This window comes from Crinia signifera, chromosome 9 (assembly GCF_055691185.1).
Source record: "Crinia signifera chromosome 9, ASM5569118v1, whole genome shotgun sequence".
NCBI classification, from domain to species: domain Eukaryota; kingdom Metazoa; phylum Chordata; class Amphibia; order Anura; family Myobatrachidae; genus Crinia; species Crinia signifera.
This window is the reverse complement of record NC_139225.1, coordinates 145060304-145084035: the sequence shown is the minus strand read 5'-3', so window position 1 is coordinate 145084035 and position 23732 is coordinate 145060304. Positions and strand designations below refer to the sequence as shown.

General features: G+C 48.5%; 1 protein-coding gene across 10 annotated transcripts in view; it reads left to right on the top strand.

Annotated features, from left to right (window-relative positions):
• The first annotated feature begins 8362 nt into the window (after positions 1 to 8362).
• BAG6 (BAG cochaperone 6) overlaps positions 8363 to 23732 on the top strand; it is a 33038-nt gene continuing 17668 nt past the window's right edge. For 5 of the 10 annotated variants that reach the window (XM_083160088.1, XM_083160087.1, XM_083160082.1 and 2 more), the window contains exons 1-8: positions 8363 to 8518; positions 10890 to 10975; positions 13751 to 13868; positions 13945 to 14132; positions 14241 to 14300; positions 14693 to 14749; positions 18214 to 18288; positions 23582 to 23712. In XM_083160088.1, coding sequence (XP_083016214.1) covers positions 10898 to 10975; positions 13751 to 13868; positions 13945 to 14132; positions 14241 to 14300; positions 14693 to 14749; positions 18214 to 18288; positions 23582 to 23712 — 707 coding nt within the window. In that variant the 5' untranslated portion in view covers positions 8363 to 8518; positions 10890 to 10897. The remainder of the gene's footprint in view (positions 8519 to 10889; positions 10976 to 13750; positions 13869 to 13944; positions 14133 to 14240; positions 14301 to 14692; positions 14750 to 18213; positions 18289 to 23581; positions 23713 to 23732) is intronic. The other 5 variants (XM_083160089.1, XM_083160083.1, XM_083160090.1 and 2 more) reach the window with 3 other exon arrangements.

Here is a 23732-nt window from a genome sequence, read left to right as displayed (position 1 = left end):
CGAGCGACACAGGGAAATCTGAGGATACCTGGTCACATTGGCCACTCCTGGGATATTGAACATGGGCTGATATTACAGTGGCAGGATACCATCAATTATGGTACACCTTAATTTTTTGGGGTGCTTATTTCCCACATGGTGAAGGGCATTGAACTGAAAAGAACCTATTGCACTAGGAGGCGCTCTTTCTCACCTTTTTCGCACACACACACACATATATATATACGATGACCTAGACATTGTGGCTATTACAGAGACATGGTGTATTGAGAATCATGACTGGGACATAGCTATACCAGGATGCAATTTATTTAGGAAGGACAGAATGGGAAGAATCGGAGGAGGGGTAGCAATGTATGTAAAGAAAAGCATAAATGCTACTTTAATACAAAACATTGAAGAAAAAACTGAGGCCCTTTGGGTGACCATAGAAATGGGGAGAAGGACACTTTTCGCAGTGGGGTAATCTATAGGCAACCAGGCCAGGGGCAGTTATTGTACAGGAGCCTATTGCTTGATGTCACTAAAATGCCTTTAAAGGGAGAGGTCATAATCATGGGAGACTTTAATCTACCTGATGTGAATTGGGAGGAGTCTTTTGCAAGATCATCTACAAGTGGCAAATTTCTAAATTCCCTACAGGGAGCATCTCTCAAGCAATTGGTGAGGGAGCCTACTCGCAAAGACTCAATATTAGATTTAATACTCACAAATGGTGACAGGATATCAGACATATATGTGGGTGAGAATATAGGATCCAGTGATCATCAAGCAGTATGGTTTAGTATCAAGGCAGAATCCAACTCCAGTCACACAAAAACTAAGGTGTTGGATTTTAGGAAGGCTGACTTTGCAAAAATGGGGAGATGTTTAAGCGACTCATTAGCGGATTGGAGGAACTTAAAAGGAGTGCAGGAGAGGTGGAAAAAATTAAAAAGTGCAATACTAAAGGCAACGGATCTTTGTATCAAAAGGGTTAAGAAAAGTACCAGGAAAAGGAAGCCAGTGTGGTTTACTAAAGAGGTATCAACTAGTGTAAAAGCAAAAAAGATGGACATAAAAGCAGACTCAAAATAATAACGACAAAGAAGTGTATCTTGCCAGACGCAAGGAGGCTAAGAAAGTGATCAGGCGTGCCAAGGCACAAGCTGAGGAGAAAGTGTCTCAGTCACAAGATAAAGGAAGCAAAACTTTTTTTAAGTACTGTATATACTCGAGTATAAGTCGACCCAAATATAAACCGAGGCACCTAATTTTACAACAAAAAAACTGGGAAAACTTATTGACTCAAGTGGGACCCTCACTCGAGTATAAGCCGAGGGGGGCTTTTTCAGCATAAAAAATGTTCTGAAAAACTAGGCTTATACTCGAGTATATATGGTATATAAGTGAAAGGAGAAAATCAAATGGAGGATAATAAGACTTCGGACAGATACTGAGAATTTGGAGGAGGGAGACAAGGCAAGTGCAGATCATCTAAATAATTATTTTTGCTCCATATTCACTATAGAAGGAGAAGGGAAGGGACCACAGTTAAGTTGCAAGGACATTCATAAAAATAATGTAGATGGAAGACATACATACACACATATATATACTAGGTGATTCATCGCGCGCTCTTCCCACCGTCGTAAGGGGCTGCGCCCCCTTAATTTGTGAACATTTGTATATGAGAAAGATGGTTAGAATTGTATGAAAGATGGCCTGTATTGCAACTTGAGTTATAGGTGAAATGTGTTAAATAGAGAACATATGATTTGGAAGGGGGTGTGTATTATTTTGTTTAATTAAAAAGCGGATACAGAGTAAGATGTACATTGATAGTGTGGAGGGTACAGTGACATTTGTGGGTGTGGGGGGGTTGTGTGTGTGTGCAATAGTATAGTAGGGTGTTTTTGAGTCAGCGGCTCCCCACTGGTGGAGGTCACGACACAGGAAAACAGGAGGCTGGGTAGTGATAGGGGTGTGTGGGCATAAGGGGGACTAAAGAGGAGGGTGGGAGATACTGTGCAGCTTCTGGCAGTGGGTGAGGGTCCAGCGTGGCAGTACAGGAGTACAGGATGGTGGCCCTTAGTCAGTGTCTCCTCCTACTGGGTGGGAGTTAGGATGCATGAGAGCAGGAGGCTGGGCTATGAGGCATGATAGGGGTATGTGGGCAAAACAGCGTCAGCGACTCCCCAGTGGTGGAAGTTACGGTTCAGGAGAGCAGGAAGCTGGGTAGTGATAGGGGTGTGTGAGTATACGAGGGACTAAAGAGGGGCTTAGGGGTGCCGTGAATTGTGGGAGGGGTGCGGGGGATGCAGTGAATCAAGGCAGTGGCGTAAGTTTGTTCCAGTTGCCCGGAGGCAAGATAAATATTGATGCCCCCCCCCCCACACACACACACAGGACCTTACATACATGCATACATATATTTATATATGTATGTTATGGAAATTATGTTTAAAATAAAGAAAGTGTGACATTTATGGTCCTGCTAGGAGGGGGAGTCAGCCACAGCAGCGATAAGGGGATTTGTGGCTTCAAGGAAAGAGGTGACACTCGTGAAAAACATGTATTTAAAGTGACATCAACAGTTCGGGGAGTTCACCCTTCATCAGGATACTGTGCAACTAATGCAAGTGAAATAAATAGTGTCTTACCCATATGATGTCTCCTAGGCGTCTGTCACAGCCATATCGCCGGCAGCTCCACTTCATCCATCGCCGGTCGCAGGATTCCACTTCCGGTTTGTGTTTGTTTATAGCGTTGCTGCAGCTATGCTGACGTCACTTCTGCCCGAAACAGAATCCTGGGACTGCCCAAGGAGGGGGTGGGGCTGAGGGCAGCAACAGACGCCGGGTAGGACTCACAAGGGGAAGACACTATTTATTTGTTGCACAGTAACTTCCTGATGACGTTCTGAGAGTTTACATTCATCAGGATATATATATATATATCTACAGTGTCTTTTAAAGAAATTGAGTTTGATTAATTCTGTCCCTCCAGATTGTACTCTATGTACAATAGACGTAACAAGTCTGTATACGTGTATACCACACGCTGCAGGCTTGGAAGCGGTCAGATTACTTATCACTGAAAATCCCCTGTACACGGGTCCAGAGGTCGGTCTTTTTTTGCAACTCTTAGAATTGACGCTAAAGCGTAATTATTTTATGTTCAATAACAAATTTTTCCTCCAATTGAGGGGATGCGCGATGGGGTCCTCTGTGGCCCCATCGTTTGCAAACTCCTATATGTTTATTGTTGAGCAGGCGCTGTTTACCAATAACCCAGTCACCAGGGGGTCGTTGCTATTGTACACACGGTACATAGACGATCTCCTGGTGTTCTGGGTAGGTGACAGTGACAATCTAAGAGGTTTGATTGACAGTCATAATGCTACTTGTTCCCCCATTAAGTTCACTTACATCATGGATGTTCATTCCATACATTATTTAGATATTCACATCAAAATTGTGGAAGGGAAGATTGAGACGGCTTTATACAGCAAGCCAACTGACAGGAACAACATTTTGTTAGGTTCCAGTTTCCACCCAGTACCCCTTAAGAAAGGGCTTCCCTTTTCCCAAATGCTCCGGGTTCGGAGGATTGTCAGTGAACCAGCTGAGTTGGAGACCAGTCTAAATAACATGGTCACAAAATTCAGCAACAGGGGATACGATCAAGAATTGCTTATGAATACCAGAGAGAAAGTGACTAAGCTTCCCCGTGAGGAGGCATTAAAATCCAAAAGTGCAACTAGGACAGTAGCAGATAAATTGATATGGGTTAATTCTTATCATCCAGCCAGCCCTGCATTGAGCAAAATAGCTAAAAAACACTGGCCGCTGCTAACTTCAGATCCTTCATTACACTCATTGAGTAACAAGTCACTTATGCACTCATACACGAAGGGTAAAAGTATCAGAGACTATGTGGTCAAAAATGAAGTCTCTTTTCCACCCCCCCAGAAAAGTACAGCATTTTGGGGTAAGGCCAAAACAGGGTGCTTTCGTTGTAGTGGGTGTACCACATGTTCATTCATGACACCAGGGGAATTTTTTTATCACCCCTTCTCTGGTAAGAAATATAAGATCCATCACAGAGTCAGTTGTCAAACGAAGTTCGTGGTATATCTTATCAGTTGTCCTTGTGGGCAACACTATGTGGGTAAGACCGAAAGGTCATTCAAGGAAAGAGCGGCGGCCCACCGCTCTGCGATTAAATCAGCCATTAATTCGGGCCACAGTGATCAGCCTGTGGCCCGACACTTCGTTGAAGCCCGTCACAACATGGCGATGCTCCGTTACAAGATCATCGACCATGTTCCCCCCCTGAAAAGGGGTGGTGATAGATCCCTTCGGCTTCTCCAGATGGAGAGCTGATGGATCTTTATTCTGGATACTTTGAGCCCAAAAGGGCTCAATGAGCACTTAGGGCTTTCATGTTTTTTATGAATTGGTGCTTTATGAGCAGTCTGTGATATGTAATATATAATCTGTTTATAATATATTGCCAATAATCAAGTATCCATTTCAGCTACTGTCTACATGAAAAGTCGACATAGTACAGGAAGTTACGGAAGTCGCTAGTCTTATTATAATTGTGCCTGAGCGCAACATTAGGGAGGCATTGACTGTGTTTTTATGTGTAAGATTGTTATCTATCCTTTTTTCACTATTAATGTTGTTTCTTTTTCTTGTTTCATTCAGTGTTATGGTCACCGGGATGCCGGCGGCCATGTTGTTGATGCTAGTTGCTAAGCAACTCTTTGTGCACTGGGATCCTTCGCGCGTCCCGTAGCGTCTACCAGCGCTGTGACGTCATCAGTCAGACGCCGGAGCGGGAAACGGCGGGCAGCGTGAACGGCCGGTAAGGTATTTATATGTTTTGTATGTCTTTTGTAAGTGTTCTTCCTGCACCTTGATAAAGGGGATTGAGATCCCAGAAACGTTGGTGACAACTACCTGAGTGTGGAGTCTTTATTGCAACTGAGTGCTGCCATCCCCCTGGACCCTATATATATATATATATATATATATATATATATATATATATATATATATATACATACATACATATATATTATTTTGGATATGCGGCCCTTTTGCTTGATCGCACATGTCTGGATAAAAGGATCTATAAATATATATATATATATATATATATAAATATATATATATATATATATATATACTATATATAATGTGTATATATATATATATATATATATAGATAGATATATCTATCTATATATATATATATATATATATATATATATATCTATATATATATATAGATATATATATAATGTATTTTCCAACAGGGTATTCTTACTGCAGAGTGCTGGCCAGGCTTTTACTGAATTATCTCTCACCCTCACTGCTGCTGCAGCGTCTACCACCCTACGGTGCTTCTATCTTCAGTGACTGTCAGTCACTCTCTCACCATTGCCGGCAGCAGCTCCCGTCGCTTCAGTGTCTGGCTTGCTCACTCGCGCGCCGGCGGATGTCAGGGGACTTCCGCAGAGGTGAGCAGCCCGCACAGGAAGGTGACACGTGGTGATGCGCCGTTGTGTACAGGGGGGTAGGGGCACTCACACCCGGCGGGGGGGCAAGATAACTGTGGCACGCGATTAGGCATCGGAACATCGGAGGCAATGGAGCCTGTGCCCCTTTTAAGCCGGGCGCCCGGCGGCAGATGACTCCATTGCCTCCGGGAGTTCCGCCACTGAATCAAGGGAGGGAGGGGGCGCAGGTGTCCGCGAATCGCGGGAGAGGGTGGGGGTCCGCAAAGCGTGGGAGGGTGCGTGAATCGCGCGAGGGGGGGTTGCGAATTGTGGGAGGGGGGGTGCGCGGGGGGTGACGTGAATCGTGGGAGGGGGGCGTGAATCGCGGGAGGAGGGGGGGGTGCGCGGGGGGTCCGCGAATTGCGGGAGGGGGGGGGACACAGGGGCGCGATGAATCACCTAGTTGGTTATATATTCTTGTAGCAGAATGGTAGGATGTTGCTGTCATTCAGAAAGCATTTACATAAACAGTAATAGTAGCAGTAAAAGATCTGACTTAAAACACCTACAGTAAAACAGAACAGGTGTTATTTATTATACAAAGAATTGGTTGATGATGTCTAGGTTGACGTGCACATAGTTGTCACTGGAAAAAAATTGCCACAAGAAAAAATCAACACAGAAAGGTCAACACATGTAAATGTTGACATAAGTGTGGCACTTCATTGGTGTCCATGTCGACACATGAGAATGAATATGAAAACATTCAAAAAGTGAAAAATAAATCTTCAAAAACTCATGTCAACCTTTTTCATTGTCGACCATAGCCGTGTCAGTGTTTTGCATGTGCCATTTAATCCTGGGGTTGCCGTGAATCGCGCGGGGGGTGGGAGGGAGGAGGTGAGGGGTGTCCGCGAATCGAGGGAGGAGGGGTCGTGGGTGGATGCCGTGAATTGCGGGAGGGGGGGTCGCGGGGGGTGTGGGTGCCGCGTATCGTGGGAGGGCGCGGGGCGTTGCAGTGAATCGTGGGAGGGTGGGTCGCGGGGGCGGGGGGTTGTCGCAATGACAGGAGGGGGGTCTTCACGGTAGGGGGGGTCGCGGGGGGTGGGGGGGTACCGTGAACCGTGGGGGGGGGTCCCAGGGGGCTGATGCGAATCGTGGGAGGGGGGGTCGCGGGGTGCCATGAATCGCAGGAGGGGGGTGTCACGGTGTGGGGCCGCAAATCGCGGGAGTTGCGGGGGGGGGGGGGTCGCGGGGGGGGGCGGGAATCGCCACAAGAAAAAATCAACACAGAAAGGTCAACACATGTAAATGTTGACATAAGTGTGGCACTTCATTGGTGTCCATGTCGACCAATGAGAATGAATATGAAAACATTCAAAAATGAAAAATAAATCTTCAAAAACTCATGTCAACCTTTTTCATTGTCGACCATAGCCATGTCAGTGTTTTGCATGTGCCATTTAATCGTGGGGTTGCCGTGAATGGGGGGGGGAGGGAGGTGTCTGCGAATTGCGCAGGGGGGGTGTCACGGGGGGTGCCGCAAATTGCGGGAGGGGGGGTCGTGGGGGGTGGGTGACGCGAGTCGCGGGAGGGGGTACCGCAAATTGCGGGAGGGGGTCGCTGGGGTGCCGCAAATCGCCACGAGAAAAAATCAACACAGAAAGGTCAACACATTAAATGTTGACATAAGTGTGGCACTTCATTGGTGACCATGTCGACACATGAGAATGAATATGAAAACAATCTTAAAATGAAAAATAAATCTTCAAAAACTCATGTCAACCTTTTTCATCGTCGACCTGTGGTTGCTGTGAATCGCGGCGGCTGGGGGTGTGTGTCCGCGGGTGGGGGGGTCGCGGGGGGGTGGGGTGTGTGCCATGAACTGCGGGAGGGGGGGTCGCGGGGGTGGGTGCTGTGAAATGCGGGGGGGGGGGGGCGCGGGGGTTGCAGCGAATCGCGGGAGGGGGGGTCGCGGGGCCGGGGGGTTTGCCGCAAATCACGGGAGGGGGGGGTCAGGGGGGGTTCCGGGAATCGCGGGGGGTGCAGGGGGGATGGGCGCGGGGGGTTGCAGCGAATCGCGGAAGGGGGGGTTGCGAATTGTGGCGCACCTCAACCTTGCTCTCAATTTAAAAACTAGCGGAGGGAGCCGGGCGGCCGGGGCGGGCAGAGAGGGGGACTCATTCCTGGACTATGTATAGTCCGGGAACGGTACCCGTCCGGACTCTGGACACCTGGTCTAATTACCGGACTGTCCGGAGTAATCCCGGATGGGTGGTAACCCTACTGGCTGGGCTGGCTGGCTTGTGGGTTGGATTGCGGTGGGCCTGCAGACAGGCTCGCGAAATTATGATAATCATCATCTTGCGCGCAACTGTCTCTACGCGGCGGGCGGCAGAGAAGAGCATAGAGGCTTTTTCAAACACCCGAATTCCGGGAGAATCCCAGAATCCGGGAAACTGAAAAAGCCTCCTTGAGGGTTGCCACCGGATTCGGGAGATTCCTGGAAATCCAGGAGAGGTGGCAACCCTAGCTGATGTATGATTACCATCACCTGTGGTGAAACACCTTTCTCATCAATTACCTAGCTCCCCACAGGTGATGCCAATCCTACATTACCAGGGAAATCTAGGAACAGAGCATTTTCTCCCTGAAGGAGAGGTTCAGGTAGGCAAGTATCAAGTATATTTAAGAAAAAAGTGTATGTATCTATGTATCTAAATAAATTGTTACGGTAAAGAAACAACAGCCAGGGAAGGTCTGCACATGCTGACGCTGCGTCCCTAGGAGTAAGGACATTGGGTATGAGTGAATTATTTGTTGGGTTAGAGTAAGGGCGGAAGCGGCTGCAGTAAGAACATCCCGTCGTGCGTTCCAAATGCCGGAAGTGTGGCTAAGGTCAGCCATCGCCCCGGAGACGGAAGTTGCAGCGAGAACCCGGAAGCGTACTGTCGGCTGTTGGCTGCGTTTCGTCCCCCCCTTGTCACTTGTCCGAGTCTCAGGTCACTAGGGAGACCGGGATCGCAGGTGAGTGGCACATAGGGAGGGAATGGCTGGGGGTCAACGTCTCAGGGGGTTCCAGATTTGTACTGGCAGTTGTAATAGGACAACATGGGTCCCTTGGCATCTCCCTTGGGACAGTCGGCGCTGTGTAATCCCCATCGTCACCACGGGGAGCTCTCTAGTCATATAGAGTCCTGGCACCCTGTGGCCCCAGCTCAGCTGCCCAGGTACTGCATGCCCTGCCAGCTGGATGCAGCTGGAATGGCTTCTTATCTCTCCCATACATAGGGCTGCAGATCATACCAGGCCTGGGCCCAGTGTTTTCTATTGGCTGGAGCGTGCTTCCTCAATGGCTACAGGGCACAGCTCACTCTACCATCTCCTTCCCCCCATAGGTGATTATATATCCCCCCCCCATTCCACTTGTCTGGAGTGGGTGCAGAGCAGCACAAAATTCTTGGCCTCTGACATCAAGATCCATTGCTGTACCATCACCAATATGGAGGGTTGTTAGCCTGAAGCATCACAGGTCACATTGTCACTCGCTCAGTGCCTTGTCAGCCGGTATGACCTAGGTGACTGCCTAGAGTAGCCCGGTAGAAGCATTTGGCCTGTGCAATTTTAGGTACAGCAGTAAAACGTACCATACATGTGACACCTACTTGCCTACCTGACCCTCTCCATGAGGGAGAAAATGCTCTGTTCCTGGACTTCCTTGGTAATGTATGATTGCCATCACCTGTGGTGACACCTTTCTTACCAATTACCTAGCTCCCCACAGGTGATGGCAATCCTACATTACCAGGGAAATCCAGGAACAGAGCATTTTCTCCCTCTTGGAGAGGGTCAGGTAAGCAAGTATGATGTGACACCATGTATATTTTCCTACTTACACAGTATTAAAATATTCTTAGAATGATATAAAGCTGTTGCTTTTGTTGGTCTCAAACCCCCTTTCTATGTGCTATTGTTTCGAGGACTATGGGCCAGATTTATTAAGCTTGGTGAAATGATAAAGTACCAAGCTACATCCTGCATTTAAAAAATGTAATTTAGAAAATGATTGGCTGCTGCGTTATCACCTTCCACTTTATCACTTCACCATGCTTAATACATCGCCCTCAGGGGTAGATTTATTAAGCTCGGTGAAGTGATAAAGTGTCTGATAAGCCAATCAGCTGTCATTTATCAAACCACGCCTGTGACTTCACAGTTAGGAGCTGATTGGCCGGTGATAAAAACCAGACACTTTATCACTTCACCGAGCTTAAAAAAATCTGCCCCTCAATGATGGAGGATGTGCTCTAAACTTCGGCGCTTCTATGATGTCTATAATAGGAGTGCTGAAGCTTAGAGCACACCCTACACCACATACGCTTTTTTGGGGATTGCTCAAGACAGGCGAACCTTAATCGTAGTAGCACCAAGAGATACTTCAAACCGTAAAAACCCTGCCCCTCAGTGAGTTACAGGCTAATATGTCAGTAATTACCTGTTACAGGTGCTGCTTTACCAAACAGCTGCACGACAACTGTAATTGAATGGCTGCTGGTTATCAGGATGGGCACTGGCCTCAAAAGGGGCAGACAACATTGAGCCATCCTGTCATAGCTAGAAATGACAAATGGTTATGTGTGTCATCTTCCCTCCCCCCAATAGAAAAGTCTATATCACAGGAGCATAACACACAAAGAGCGGTCATCCTGGTGTAGCCCTAGACACAAGGACCAACTAGATGTCTGTAGATGGGATTGATGCATTTAGAGGTCTCTTAAAACCTATAGGTGAAGTGTGATAACATCTCTCTCTATCCATCCTGATGAAGGAAGAGCCGCTGCTGCTCAGAAATATTTTGGTTGTCAAGGTAACACCAACCCTATTTGCCATGCTCAGAGCAGACTCATGATTGGTGCGTCATATCCTGTGGGGTAGAACGCTTAAAAGCTGCTGTGGACTACATCAGAAATATGTATGTTCACCTATATTCACCGGGCACACGGCCCCATGTAGTCTAGTAGATTAAGAGATAGTGTTCATTCTAGCACCCGCTATCTTTGAAAATCCATGCAGTTCCTCTTCCCTGCCTGGGGTGTCGCTGTCTGCTGTGGTGTTTCTAGCACAGGTCTGGTTTGCATATCAGTGCTGATATACATACCACACTGTGCTAGAAGCAGCACAGCAGACAGCGACACCCCAGGCAGGGAAGAGGAACTGCATGGATTTTCAAAGATATCGGGTGCTAGAATGAACACTAAAATATATTAACTTATTAAAATGATAATGTGAGGGGAAGAGACCTAGACCCTGAAATGTTAACAGGGGACAGATGTACAGGGGATAGCAACCGCTGTTTCTCTGGGAACCTCATGTGCATTTGTCTTCTCTCATGTTGCAGGGTGAGAGATGGCGGCTGATGAGAAGATGGAGGTGACGGTGAAGACGCTGGACTCTCAGACCCGGACGTTCACAGTAGAAGCTGAGGTGCGGAGAGTACATAGATCTATTTGTGCATACCAGAACATATCTAATCAATGTTTATGTCAGGGCGTAAAACACTTAAAACCAGCTATCAACCTCTCATACTGCACTATTAGATGAAACAGCATGTGACTGGGTCCAGTGGGGACCTATTGTAGCAATCCACTGATCACCTGCCGGCTGATTATCTAGTGTGCAGTGTTTATACTGCCTGTGGGTTAATGGAGATTGACGGTTATTTTTGGGGTCAGTTCTCTCATTTGCTTTTCAGAACAGTTGGGTTATATTTTAGGAAAGCGCTTACCAGCGTGTCTCCATAACATCAGCACTAGGCAGGGTTAGTAATACAGATAACACAGCTCGCCAGGCATACATACATGAGAAAGAAGGGCAGGATTATTAATACAAACCGCCAGGCATACATACAGGAGAAAGTAGGGCAGGGTTAGTAATACAGGCCACCAACCATACATACAGGAGAAGGAGGGCAGGGTTAGTAATATAGGTCGCCAGGCATACATACAGGAGAAAGAAGGGCAGGATTATTAATACAGGACACCAGGCATACATACATGAGAAAGTAGGGCAGGGTTAGTAATACAGGCCACCAGGCATACATACAGGAGAAAGAAGGGCAGGGTTAGTAATACAGGCCGCCAGGCATACATACAGGAGAAAGAAGGGCAGGGTTAGTAATACAGGCCGCCAGGCATACATACAGGAGAAAGTAGGGCAGGATTATTAACACAGGCCACCAGGCATACATACAGGAGAAAGAAGGGCAGGGTTAGTAATACAGGCCGCCAGGCATACATACAGGAGAAAGAAGGGCAGGGTTAGTACTACAGGCTGCCAGGCATACATACAGGAGAAAGTAGGGCAGGGTTAGTAATACAGACCACCAAGCATACATACATGAGAAAGTAGGGCAGGGTTAGTAATACAGGCCGCCAGGCATACATACATGAGAAAGAAGGGCAGGGTTAGTAATACAGGCCACCAAGCATACATACATGAGAAAGTAGGGCAGGGTTAGTAATACAGGCCGCCAGGCATACATACATGAGAAAGTAGGGCAGGGTTAGTAATACAGGCCACCAGGCATACATACAGGAGAAAGAAGGGCAGGGTTAGTAATACAGGCCGCCAGGCATACATACAGGAGAAAGAAGGGCAGGGTTAGTAATACAGGCCGCCAGGCATACATACAGGAGAAAGAAGGGCAGGGTTAGTAATACAGGCCGCCAGGCATACATACAGGAGAAAGTAGGGTAGGGTTAGTAATACAGGCCACCAGGCATACATACAGGAGAAAGTAGGGTAGGGTTAGTAATACAGGCCGCCAGGCATACATACAGGAGAAAGAAGGACAGGATTATTAACACAGGCCATCAGGCATACATACAGGAGAAAGAAGGGCAGGATTATTAACACAGGCCATCAGGCATACATATAAGAGTAAGAAGGGCAGGGTTAGTAATATAGGTTGCCAGGCATACATACAGGAGAAAGAAGGGCAGGGTCCGTATTACAGGCCGCAAGGCATACATACAGGAGAAAGAAGGGCAGGGTTAGTACTACAGGCCACCAGGCATACATACAGGAGAAAGAAGGGCAGGGTCCGTATTACAGGCCGCAAGGCATACATACAGGAGAAAGAAGGGCAGGGTTAGTACTACAGGCCACCAGGCATACATACAGGAGAAAGAAGGGCAGGGTTAGTACTACAGGCCACCAGGCATACATACATGAGAAAGAAGGGCAGGGTTAGTAATACAGGCTGCCAGGCATTGTGTGCTCCACTTTACACTAACCTTGTGTATTAAAGTGGCATAGCGCACGGTGTAATGGTTAGCAATACTGCCTCACAGCGCTGAGGTCATGGGTTCGCTTCCCACCATGTCCCTAACTGTGCGGAGTTTGTATATACTCCCTGTGCTTGCGTGGGTTTCCTCCCACAATCCAAAAATATACTAGTAGGCTAATTGGCTTCCAACAAAATTAACCCTAGAATGTCTGTGTGTGCGTGTACATGTGGTAGGGAATATAAATTGTAAGCTCCACTGGGGCAGGGACTGATGTGAATGGTCAAATATTTTCTGTAGAGCGCTGTGGAATATGTGTGCGCTATATAATAAACTGTTAATAAATAAATAAGTGAATACATAAGGCATGTCCAAACTGTGGCCCTCCAGCTGTTGTGGAACTACACATCCCAGCATGCCTTGCCATAGTATTAGCATTCCCTAATAGCACAACTGTGGCAAGGCATGATGGGACTTGTAGTTTTACAACAGCTGGAGGGCCATAGTCTGGACATGCCTGACATAAGATAATCGGTATAGTACAGCCAGGACGCGTATGTATGTGTGAACAAATAAAACGGCTGGCGCTCAGCAACTAATAGTAAATCTCTAACGGTGTGTCAGCATACGCGTGATAAGAGATGTTTTACCCCATACAGCTGTGCTACGTGCATGCAGTGACGCATTTCTGTGTACATACATATGACAGTTGTTAACCACGGGTTCGGTAAACGAGACTCTCCAAATAAAGAGAATTCCTTTGGGCTTATTGGAGAAATATCAATCCACCCCGTAAAATCCAAAGATCAGCCTGTCACATTAAAGTGAGATTCCCATGTAAGATAACAGCGCCTGGTTGCTGATCTCCGAATGATGCTGATGAGGTGGATGAGCACCTTGTCTGTGATGCTCTTGGTATGCAGATGTCCGCCCCCGTCTTCTCCCAGCTGTCACTGTGCTACTTTTCCCCCAGATAACCGTAAAGGACTTCAAGGATCATATATCCTCTGCTGTCGGTATTCCTCCGGAGAAACAGCGGCTCATATATCAGGGTCGCGTCTTACAGGAAGACAAGAAGCTGAAGGAATACAGTGAGTACAGGTTGGGTTCTGCTTGCTATGCTGGCTACTGTGCGACTACTGACCGCTTTCTCCCCGTCTCGCTTAGATGTGGATGGGAAAGTCATTCACCTGGTGGAACGTGCCCCACCCCAGACACAGACCACTACAGGGGGAGCCTCAACCTCTTCCAGCACATCCACCAGCAACATCGGAGCAGCAGCCGGCGGTCCGGGTTCTGGGGGTCCTGAGAGGAATGGGAACAGCTATGTGGTGATGGGAACGTTTAATTTACCGGTGAGGAATGGTCGGGCTTTATTCTCTTTCTAATGTCCAATTGTAGAAACGTTTTAGCCTCCAGTCATCCCGGCCTTGCTCACCTGCTCTCCCCTCTTCTCCCCCCAGCACGTCATGTCCGGTCTTGGTGAGGCTGGCCGAGCACCGCGCGCTACCACAGTTAGTGGGGTAGGTGCATAAACTCTCCTTCTCTTTGTAGATGTCCGTTTCCTGTACGTGATGTGTTTTCTCCTGTACTGTTTGCATGTACGCCACCTTCCCGGGTGGGCATTTTATACGTAGATTAGAAGATGTGAAATGTACTAAACAATTCTCTGATTTATACTGTTGCCCTCCTCTCTTCTTCACCCTCTTTCCACCTCGTCTGTCTTCCCTTCTTCCTACTAACCCACCCACCTTATTGTTGTCCTCTCACCCTTATTAATTTTTCCAACATTATTTTTTTTCTTCCTGTTCTTTCTGCTGTTTCTATTTTCTATACATATATCCCCCTCCCCTCTTAACCTTCTCTAACCCTACCTTCCTTTCCCTGCCGACACCTTCCTTCCATCTCTGCTCAGAATGATGGCTCCTCTCTTGACGTCCATATTAACCTGGATCAGCAGCTCCCCATCCAGGTATGAGATGTAGAGATTCTGCCTCAGCCTGCGACGCGTTGTATCACCCATTGTAGTTGTTTTTGGTTACAATAATGCTAATGTATTTGATAACGAGCTTCCAAAACCCACTATAAACACTGCGGAAGGGGGTGAGTGTACAGATGGAGCCGGCCTCTACCTTGCTGGCTCTCGCGCGCGCCCCGTGGCTATGGAGCTGGCTCTGCCGCCGGCCCCCCCCGGAGCCCCTCGCCGCCCCGCTGTCCTCCCTATCCCTGCCCGTCTCCCTGAAGTGGAAACGGGCAGGGACCCGCAGCGGCGCCGTCATGAAACTGGGACGCGGGGGCGTGTCCCACTCAGATGGAGCGCCTCTGCGCCGGCGGAGACATGCTGGCGATCTCCAGCCAAAGAAGAGAGCCGCTCCATGCGTAATTCTGCATTTCACCATGTCCCAAATCTGTGAACCTTAGTCTGCAGTGCTGCTTCTTCCATACTGATTTCGGATTAGGAGGGAACGAGTCCGCCTTCTGCAAAGCCGTATAAGCTGGGTACACACTGTGTGATCCACTGCGCCGCCGATATCTACGTTGCTCCTGAACAAACAATTTTGGGTATACGCACTGAATGATATAGTTAACGATATTGTTCAGTGACATCACCCAGCCTCACGCCGAACACGCGGTCATTGATGTAGGCCGTTTTGACTGCATTCTCAAATAATGGGGGTTTGAGCACACATCATTAATGAAACAGTGAGTACACACTAAATCTTTGGTTCCCAAACTTTGTGCTTTGGCACCCTGGGGGTGCATCAAGATACTTGCAGGGGTTCCGGGGATTGGAGGTCCAGGCCCAGGTCCTGGTGTGACTTCCTGTTGATCGGAGCCATGAAGAATATTGACCAGGGGAGCCTGTTCTGGGCCTGTCAGTGGGCAGTTTTAGATGAAAACTTCAGAGGGGTGGCAATTGATTTGGGAAGCAAAATTGGGAGTGCTGGGAGTTCAGGTGAGCTACAGTACAATGCCTTCTTAACTAAATCAATCTCCGGACAGAGTGTCTTCTGATGAGAAGCTGAGACTCGCAAAAAATCCAAAAATAATAATAGATTAAAGTTCCAAAATTTATTTTACAAAATCCTACATATACAGAGAAAAGACAAAGGCATTGCCCCTGGAGATTATGGCTACAGGCAAACCCCATAAACACAAATGACCCCAGGCAGCCACCTCCTGGGTGTGCAGGAAGAGCCTTCAAGCTTTAGACAAGAGAAGGATAAAGTTCCAGTAATGCTAATTGCACAACCAAATCTGAGTAACATAATGATGACATATAAACACAATTTACTTAATTTCACATTTTTTTTTTTTTTTTTAATTTCTCAACAGGAAACTTAAGACCCAGGGGGTACCATGAAATAAATTCTGATACTCAGGGGTGCCGTGATTTCAAAAAGTTTGGAAACCACTGCGCTAGATGATATGCACGATTATAAAATTAATTCTATAGTTATTGTGCATATCGTTGCCAAAAAATTGCACAGTGTGTACCCAGCTATAGATTGAGGATTCTTCTTTTCATAGTTGTCAGAACAGGCTGATTTACTTCCCACTTGACCGGACACTGCCAGTAAGGGGACAAAGGATACCCTGTTTCCAGCAAGCGTGGTATCATAGTGGGCATTACTGCAGGCTCTATTATGGTACACATGGCGGCATTACTTAGTTGGAATCTGCCCGGGATACCCTCTAGCTCAGGATTACAGGGCGCTCAGACCTATCATAGCTACCAGGTGACTGTCTCCGCCTCCTTCGCTCTCCCCGGTCCTCTGGCTCAGGATTACAGGGCCCTCAGACCTATCATAGCTACCAGGTGACTGTCTCCGCCTCCTTCGCTCTCCCGGGTCCTCTGGCTCAGGATTACAGGGCCCTCAGACCTATCATAGCTACCAGGTGACTGTCTCCGCCTCCTTCGCTCTCCCGGGTCCTCTGGCTCAGGATTACAGGGCCCTCAGACCTATCATAGCTACCAGGTGACTGTCTCCGCCTCCTTCGCTCTCCCCGGTCCTCTAGCTCAGGATTACAGGGCGCTCAGATCTATCATAGCTACCAGGTGACTGTCTCCGCCTCCTTCGCTCTCCCCGGTCCTCTAGCTCAGGATTACAGGGTGCTCAGACCTATCATAGCTACCAGGTGACTGTCTCCGCCTCCTTCGCTCTCCCCGGTCCTCGAGCTCAGGATTACAGGGCCCTCAGACCTATCATAGCTACCAGGTGACTGTCTCCGCCTCCTTCGCTCTCCCGGGTCCTCTGGCTCAGGATTACAGGGCACTCAGATCTACCATAGCTACCAGGTGACTGTCTCCGCCTCCTTCGCTCTCCCCGGTCCTTTAGCTCAGGATTACAGGGGGCTCAGACCTATCATAGCTACCAGGTGACTGTCTCCGCCTCCTTAGCTCTCCCCCCATCCTCGAGCTCAGGATTACAGGGCCCTCAGACCTATCATAGCTACCAGGTGACTGTCTCCGCCTCCTTCGCTCTCCCCGGTCCTCTAGCTCAGGATTATAGGGCCCTCAGACCTATCATAGCTACCAGGTGACTGTCTCCGCCTCCTTCGCTCTCCCCGGTCCTCTAGCTCAGGATTACAGGTCCCTCAGACCTATCATAGTTACCAGGTGACTGTCTCCGCCTCCTTCGCTCTCCCAGGTACTCTAGCTCAGGATTACAGGGCCCTCAGACCTATCATAGCTACCAGGTGACTGTCTCCGCCTCCTTCGCTCTCCCTGATCCTCTAGCTCAGGATTACAGGACCCTCAGACCTATCATAGCTACCAGGTGACTGTCTCCGCCTCCTTCGCTCTCCCTGGTCCTCTAGCTCAGGATTACAGGACCCTCAGACCTATCATAGCTACCAGGTGACTGTCTCCGCCTCCTTCGCTCTCCCCAGCGGAACAGCGAGGATATTCTGTGCAGATAACAGGCATCGGGTAATACACAGGTGCCCTAATTACTCTCCCTTATCACAGCAGCGACACTCGCCCTCTGCCAGCGCTGTGAGTAGATGCCCTGTATGGTCAGAGCTGATGTATGCAAGGCGCAGCACAATGTAGCATGCTGGGAAGTTGAGCTCGGCCCCGTCTGGTCTACGGTCTCTGTGGACTGTGCATAATGACTATAGTAGTGAGCGTGATGTTGGCATTATACACACACCGATAGGGTTAGGCATGGAAGACAGAGAGAGGAGGCGGCAGGGTTCATGTGAGCTGCTAACCTACGTTCTGCCCTTGTTTCTTACTGCAACAATCTAATGCTTTCTTTGTTTGCTTCCTTTCGTCTCCTTCGCTGTCACTTGTTACTTTCTTACCCCCCCCTCACCTGTCTGTAATATGCTCATCCTGCCATTCCCTTGTTCTCTCATCTCCATGCTGTCTCTTCTTGCTAACTCCTTTGTATCCACCTCCCTCTACCTCTCCTTCTACCCTCTATGCAGTGTGAGCCTCGTGTCCGACTCATTCTGGCGCAGCACATGTTACAGGATATACAGTCAATACTGGATCGCCTGGAGGTAAGTGCGAATGGGTAGGTTGTGGCTGTACTGCCATAGTGTAGCTGTGAGTGAGGGAATACTAGCACTGCTGTATATACATGACATGGTGTAGTAGTGTGTGATGAGACTGGCACTGCCGCTGTCTGTACTGTACCTGTGCTGTGTATACATGACATGGTGTAGTAGTGTGTGATGAGAATGGCACTGCCGCTGTCTGTACTGTACCTGTGCTGTGTATACATGACATGGTGTAGTAGTGTGTGAGGAGGAGACTGGCACTGCTGCTGTGTGTACTGTACCTGTGCTGTGTGTACATGACATGGTGTAGTAGTGTGTGAGGAGACTGGCACTGTTGCTGTCTGTACTGTACCTGTGCTGCGTATACATGACATGGTGTAGTAGTGTGTGAGGGGAGACTGGCACTGCTGCTGTTTGTACTGTACCTGTGCTGTGTGTACATGACATGGTGTAGTAGTGTGTGAGGAGACTGGCACTGCTGCTGTCTGTACTGTACCTGTGCTGTGTATACATGACATGGTGTAGTAGTGTGTGAGGGGAGACTGGCACTGCTGCTGTTTGTACTGTACCTGTGCTGTGTGTACATGACATGGTGTAGTAGTGTGTGAGGAGACTGGCACTGCTGCTGTCTGTACTGTACCTGTGCTGTGTATACATGACATGGTGTAGTAGTGTGTGAGGAGGAGAATGGCACTGCTGCTATCTGTACTGTACCTGTGATGTGTATACATGACATGGTGTAGTAGTGTGTGAGGAGGAGACTGGCACTGCTGCTGTCTGTGCTGTACCTGTGCTGTGTATACATGACATGGTGTAGTAGTGTGTGAGGAGACTGGCACTGCTGCTGTCTGTGATGTGTATACATGACATGGTGTAGTAGTGTGTGAGGAGGAGACTGGCACTGCTGCTGTCTGTACTGTACCTGTGCTGTGTATACATGACATGGTGTAGTAGTGTGTGAGGAGGAGACTGGCACTGCTGCTGTCTGTACTGTACCTGTGCTGTGTATACATGACATGGTGTAGTAGTGTGTGAGGAGACTGGCACTGCTGCTGTCTGTGATGTGTATACATGACATGGTGTAGTAGTGTGTGAGGAGGAGACTGGCACTGCTGCTGTCTGTACTGTACCTGTGCTGTGTATACATGACATGGTGTAGTAGTGTGTGAGGAGGAGACTGGCACTGCTGCTGTCTGTACTGTACCTGTGCTGTGTATACATGACATGGTGTAGTAGTGTGTGAGGAGGAGACTGGCACTGCTGCTGTCTGTACTGTACCTGTGCTGTGTATACATGACATGGTGTAGTAGTGTGTGAGGAGACTGGCACTGCTGCTGTCTGTACTGTACCTGTGCTGTGTATACATGTCATGGAGTAGTAGTGTGTGAGGAGGAGACTGGCACTGCCGCTGTCTGTACTGTATCTGTGCTGTGTATACATGACATGGTGTAGTAGTGTGTGAGGGGAGACTGGCACTGCCGCTGTTTGTACTGTACCTGTGCTGTGTATACATGACATGGTGTAGTAGTGTGTGAGGAGGAGACTGGCACTGCTGCTGTCTGTACTGTACCTGTGCTGTGTATACATGACATGGTGTAGTAGTGTGTGAGGAGACTGGCCCTGCTGCTGTCTGTACTGTACCTGTGCTGTGCATACGTGTCATGGTGTAGTAGTGTGTGAGGAGGAGACTGGCACTGCCGCTGTCTGTACTGTATCTGTGCTGTGTATACATGACATGGTGTAGTAGTGTGTGAGGGGAGACTGGCACTGCCGCTGTTTGTACTGTACCTGTGCTGTGTATACATGTCATGGTGTAGTAGTGTGTGAGGAGGAGACTGGCACTGCTGCTGTCTGTACTGTACCTGTGCTGTGTATACATCCCCAGACTGGTGTAATAGTGTGTCAGGAGGAGACTGGCACTGCTGCTGTATGTGCTGTGTATACATGTCATGGTGTAGTAGTGTGTGAGGGGAGACTGGCACTGCTGCTGTCTGTACTGTACCTGTGCTGTGTATACATGACATGGTGTAGTAGTGTGTGAGGGGAGACTGGCACTGCTGCTGTCTGTACTGTATCTGTGCTGTGTATACATGACATGGTGTAGTAGTGTGTGAGGGGAGACTGGCACTGCTGCTGTCTGTACTGTACCTGTGCTGTGTATACATGACATGGTGTAGTAGTGTGTGAGGAGACTGACACTGCTGCTGTCTGTACTGTACCTGTGCTGTGTATACATGACATGGTGTAGTAGTGTGTGAGGAGACTGACACTGCTGCTGTCTGTACTGTACCTGTGCTGTGTATACATGACATGGTGTAGTAGTGTGTGAGGAGGAGACTGGCACTGCTGCTGTCTGTACTGTACCTGTGCTGTGTATACATGTCATGGTGTAGTAGTGTGTGAGGAGGAGACTGGCACTGCTGCTGTCTGTACTATACTGTACTGTACTGTACCTGTATACATGACATGGTGTAGTAGTGTGTGAGGGGAGACTGGCACTGCTGCTGTCTGTACTGTATCTGTGCTGTGTATACATGACATGGTGTAGTAGTGTGTGAGGGGAGACTGGCACTGCTGCTGTCTGTACTGTACCTGTGCTGTGTATACATGACATGGCGTAGTAGTGTGTGAGGAGGAGACTGGCACTGCTGCTGTCTGTACTGTATCTGTGCTGTGTATACATGACATGGTGTAGTAGTGTGTGAGGGGAGACTGCACTGCTGCTGTCTGTACTGTACCTGTGCTGTGTATACATGACATGGCGTAGTAGTGTGTGAGGAGGAGACTGGCACTGCTGCTGTCTGTACTATACTGTACTGTACCTGTATACATGTCATGGTGTAGTAGTGTGTGAGGAGGAGACTGGCACTGCTGCTGTCTGTACTATACTGTACTGTACCTGTATACATGACATGGTGTAGTAGTGTGTGAGGGGAGACTGGCACTGCTGCTGTCTGTACTGTATCTGTGCTGTGTATACATGACATGGTGTAGTAGTGTGTGAGGGGAGACTGGCACTGCTGCTGTCTGTACTGTACCTGTGCTGTGTATACATGACATGGCGTAGTAGTGTGTGAGGAGGAGACTGGCACTGCTGCTGTCTGTACTGTATCTGTGCTGTGTATACATGACATGGTGTAGTAGTGTGTGAGGGGGGACTGGCACTGCTGCTGTCTGTACTGTACCTGTGCTGTGTATACATGACATGGTGTAGTAGTGTGTGAGGAGACTGACACTGCTGCTGTCTGTACTGTACCTGTGCTGTGTATACATGACATGGTGTAGTAGTGTGTGAGGAGACTGGCACTGCTGCTGTCTGTACTGTATCTGTGCTGTGTATACATGACATGGTGTAGTAGTGTGTGAGGGGAGACTGCACTGCTGCTGTCTGTACTGTACCTGTGCTGTGTATACATGACATGGCGTAGTAGTGTGTGAGGAGGAGACTGGCACTGCTGCTGTCTGTACTGTATCTCTGCTGTGTATACATGACATGGTGTAGTAGTGTGTGAGGGGAGACTGGCACTGCTGCTGTCTGTACTGTACCTGTGCTGTGTATACATGACATGGTGTAGTAGTGTGTGAGGAGACTGGCACTGCTGCTGTCTGTACTGTACCTGTGCTGTGTATACATGACATGGTGTAGTAGTGTGTCAGGAGGAGACTGGCACTGCTGCTGTCTGTACTGTATCTGTGCTGTGTATACATGACATGGTGTAGTAGTGTGTGAGGGGAGACTGGCACTGCTGCTGTCTCTACTGTACCTGTGCTGTGTGTACATGTCATGGTGTAGTAGTGTGTGAGGAGGAGACTGGCACTGCCGCTGTCTGTACTGTATCTGTGCTGTGTATACATGACATGGTGTAGTAGTGTGTGAGGGGAGACTGGCACTGCTGCTGTCTGTACTGTACCTGTGCTGTGTATACATGTCATGGTGTAGTAGTGTGTGAGGAGACTGGCGATGCTGCTGTCTGTACTGTACCTGTGCTATGTATACATGACATGGTGCAGTAGTGTGTGAGGAGGAGACTGGTACTGCTGCTGTCTGTACTGTACCTGTGTTGTGTATACATGACATGGTGTAGTAGTGTGTGAGGAGACTGGCGCTGCTGTCTGTACTGTACCTGTGCTGTGTATACATGACATGGTGTCGTAGTGTGTGAGGAGACTGGCACTGCTGCTGTCTGTACTGTACCTGTGCTGTGTGTACATGACATGGTGTAGTAGTGTGTGAGGAGGAGACTGGCACTGCTGCTGTCTGTACTGTACCTGTGCTGTGTATACATGTCATGATGTAGTAGTGTGTGAGGAGGAGACTGGCACTGCTGCTGTCTGTACTGTACCTGTGCTGTGTGTACATGACATGATGTAGTAGTGTGTGAGGAGACTGGCACTGCTGCTGTCTGTACTGTACCTGTGCTGTGTATACATGTCATGGTGTAGTAGTGTGTGAGGAGGAGACTGGTACTGCTGCTGTCTGTATCTGTGCTGTGTATACATGACATGATGTAGTAGTGTGTGAGGAGACTGGCACTGCTGCTGTCTGTACTGTACCTGTGCTGTGTGTACATGACATGGTGTAGTAGTGTGTGAGGAGGAGACTGGTACTGCTGCTGTCTGTATCTGTGCTGTGTATACATGACATGGTGTAGTAGTGTGTGAGGGGAGACTGGCACTGCTGCTGTCTGTACTGTACCTGTGCTGTGTATACATGACATGGTGTAGTAGTGTGTGAGGGGAGACTGGCACTGCTGCTGTCTGTACTGTACCTGTGCTGTGTATACATGACATGGTGTAGTAGTGTGTGAGGAGACTGGCACTGCTGCTGTCTGTACTGTACCTGTGCTGTGTATACATGTCATGGTGTAGTAGTGTGTGAGGAGGAGACTGGCACTGCTGCTGTCTGTACTGTACCTGTGCTGTGTATACATGACATGGTGTAGTAGTGTGTGAGGAGGAGACTGGCACTGCTGCTGTCTGTACTGTACCTGTGCTGTGTATACATGACATGGTGTAGTAGTGTGTGAGGAGACTGGCGCTGCTGTCTGTACTGTACCCGTGCTGTGTATACATGACATGATGTAGTAGTGTGTGAGGAGGAGACTGGCACTGCTGCTGTCTGTACTGTACCTGTGCTGTGTATACATGTCATGGTGTAGTAGTATGTGAGAGGAGACTGGCACTGCTGCTGTCTATAATGTACATGTGCTATATGTATATATATATATATATATATAGCATGGTGTAGTAGTCTATACTGTATGTCTGTTAGTTATATATGTACCTGTTGCAGCAGCAACCTGCTGGAGACCAGTCTGCAGAGCCTATGGAGACCTCCGGGTCTGAGGGTGAATCTGGCACCAGGGAAGCACAGGCACAAGGCACCCCACCCGCTGATGGGCAAGCTGGTACAGCACCAACAGGGTAACACATTATACTCATGT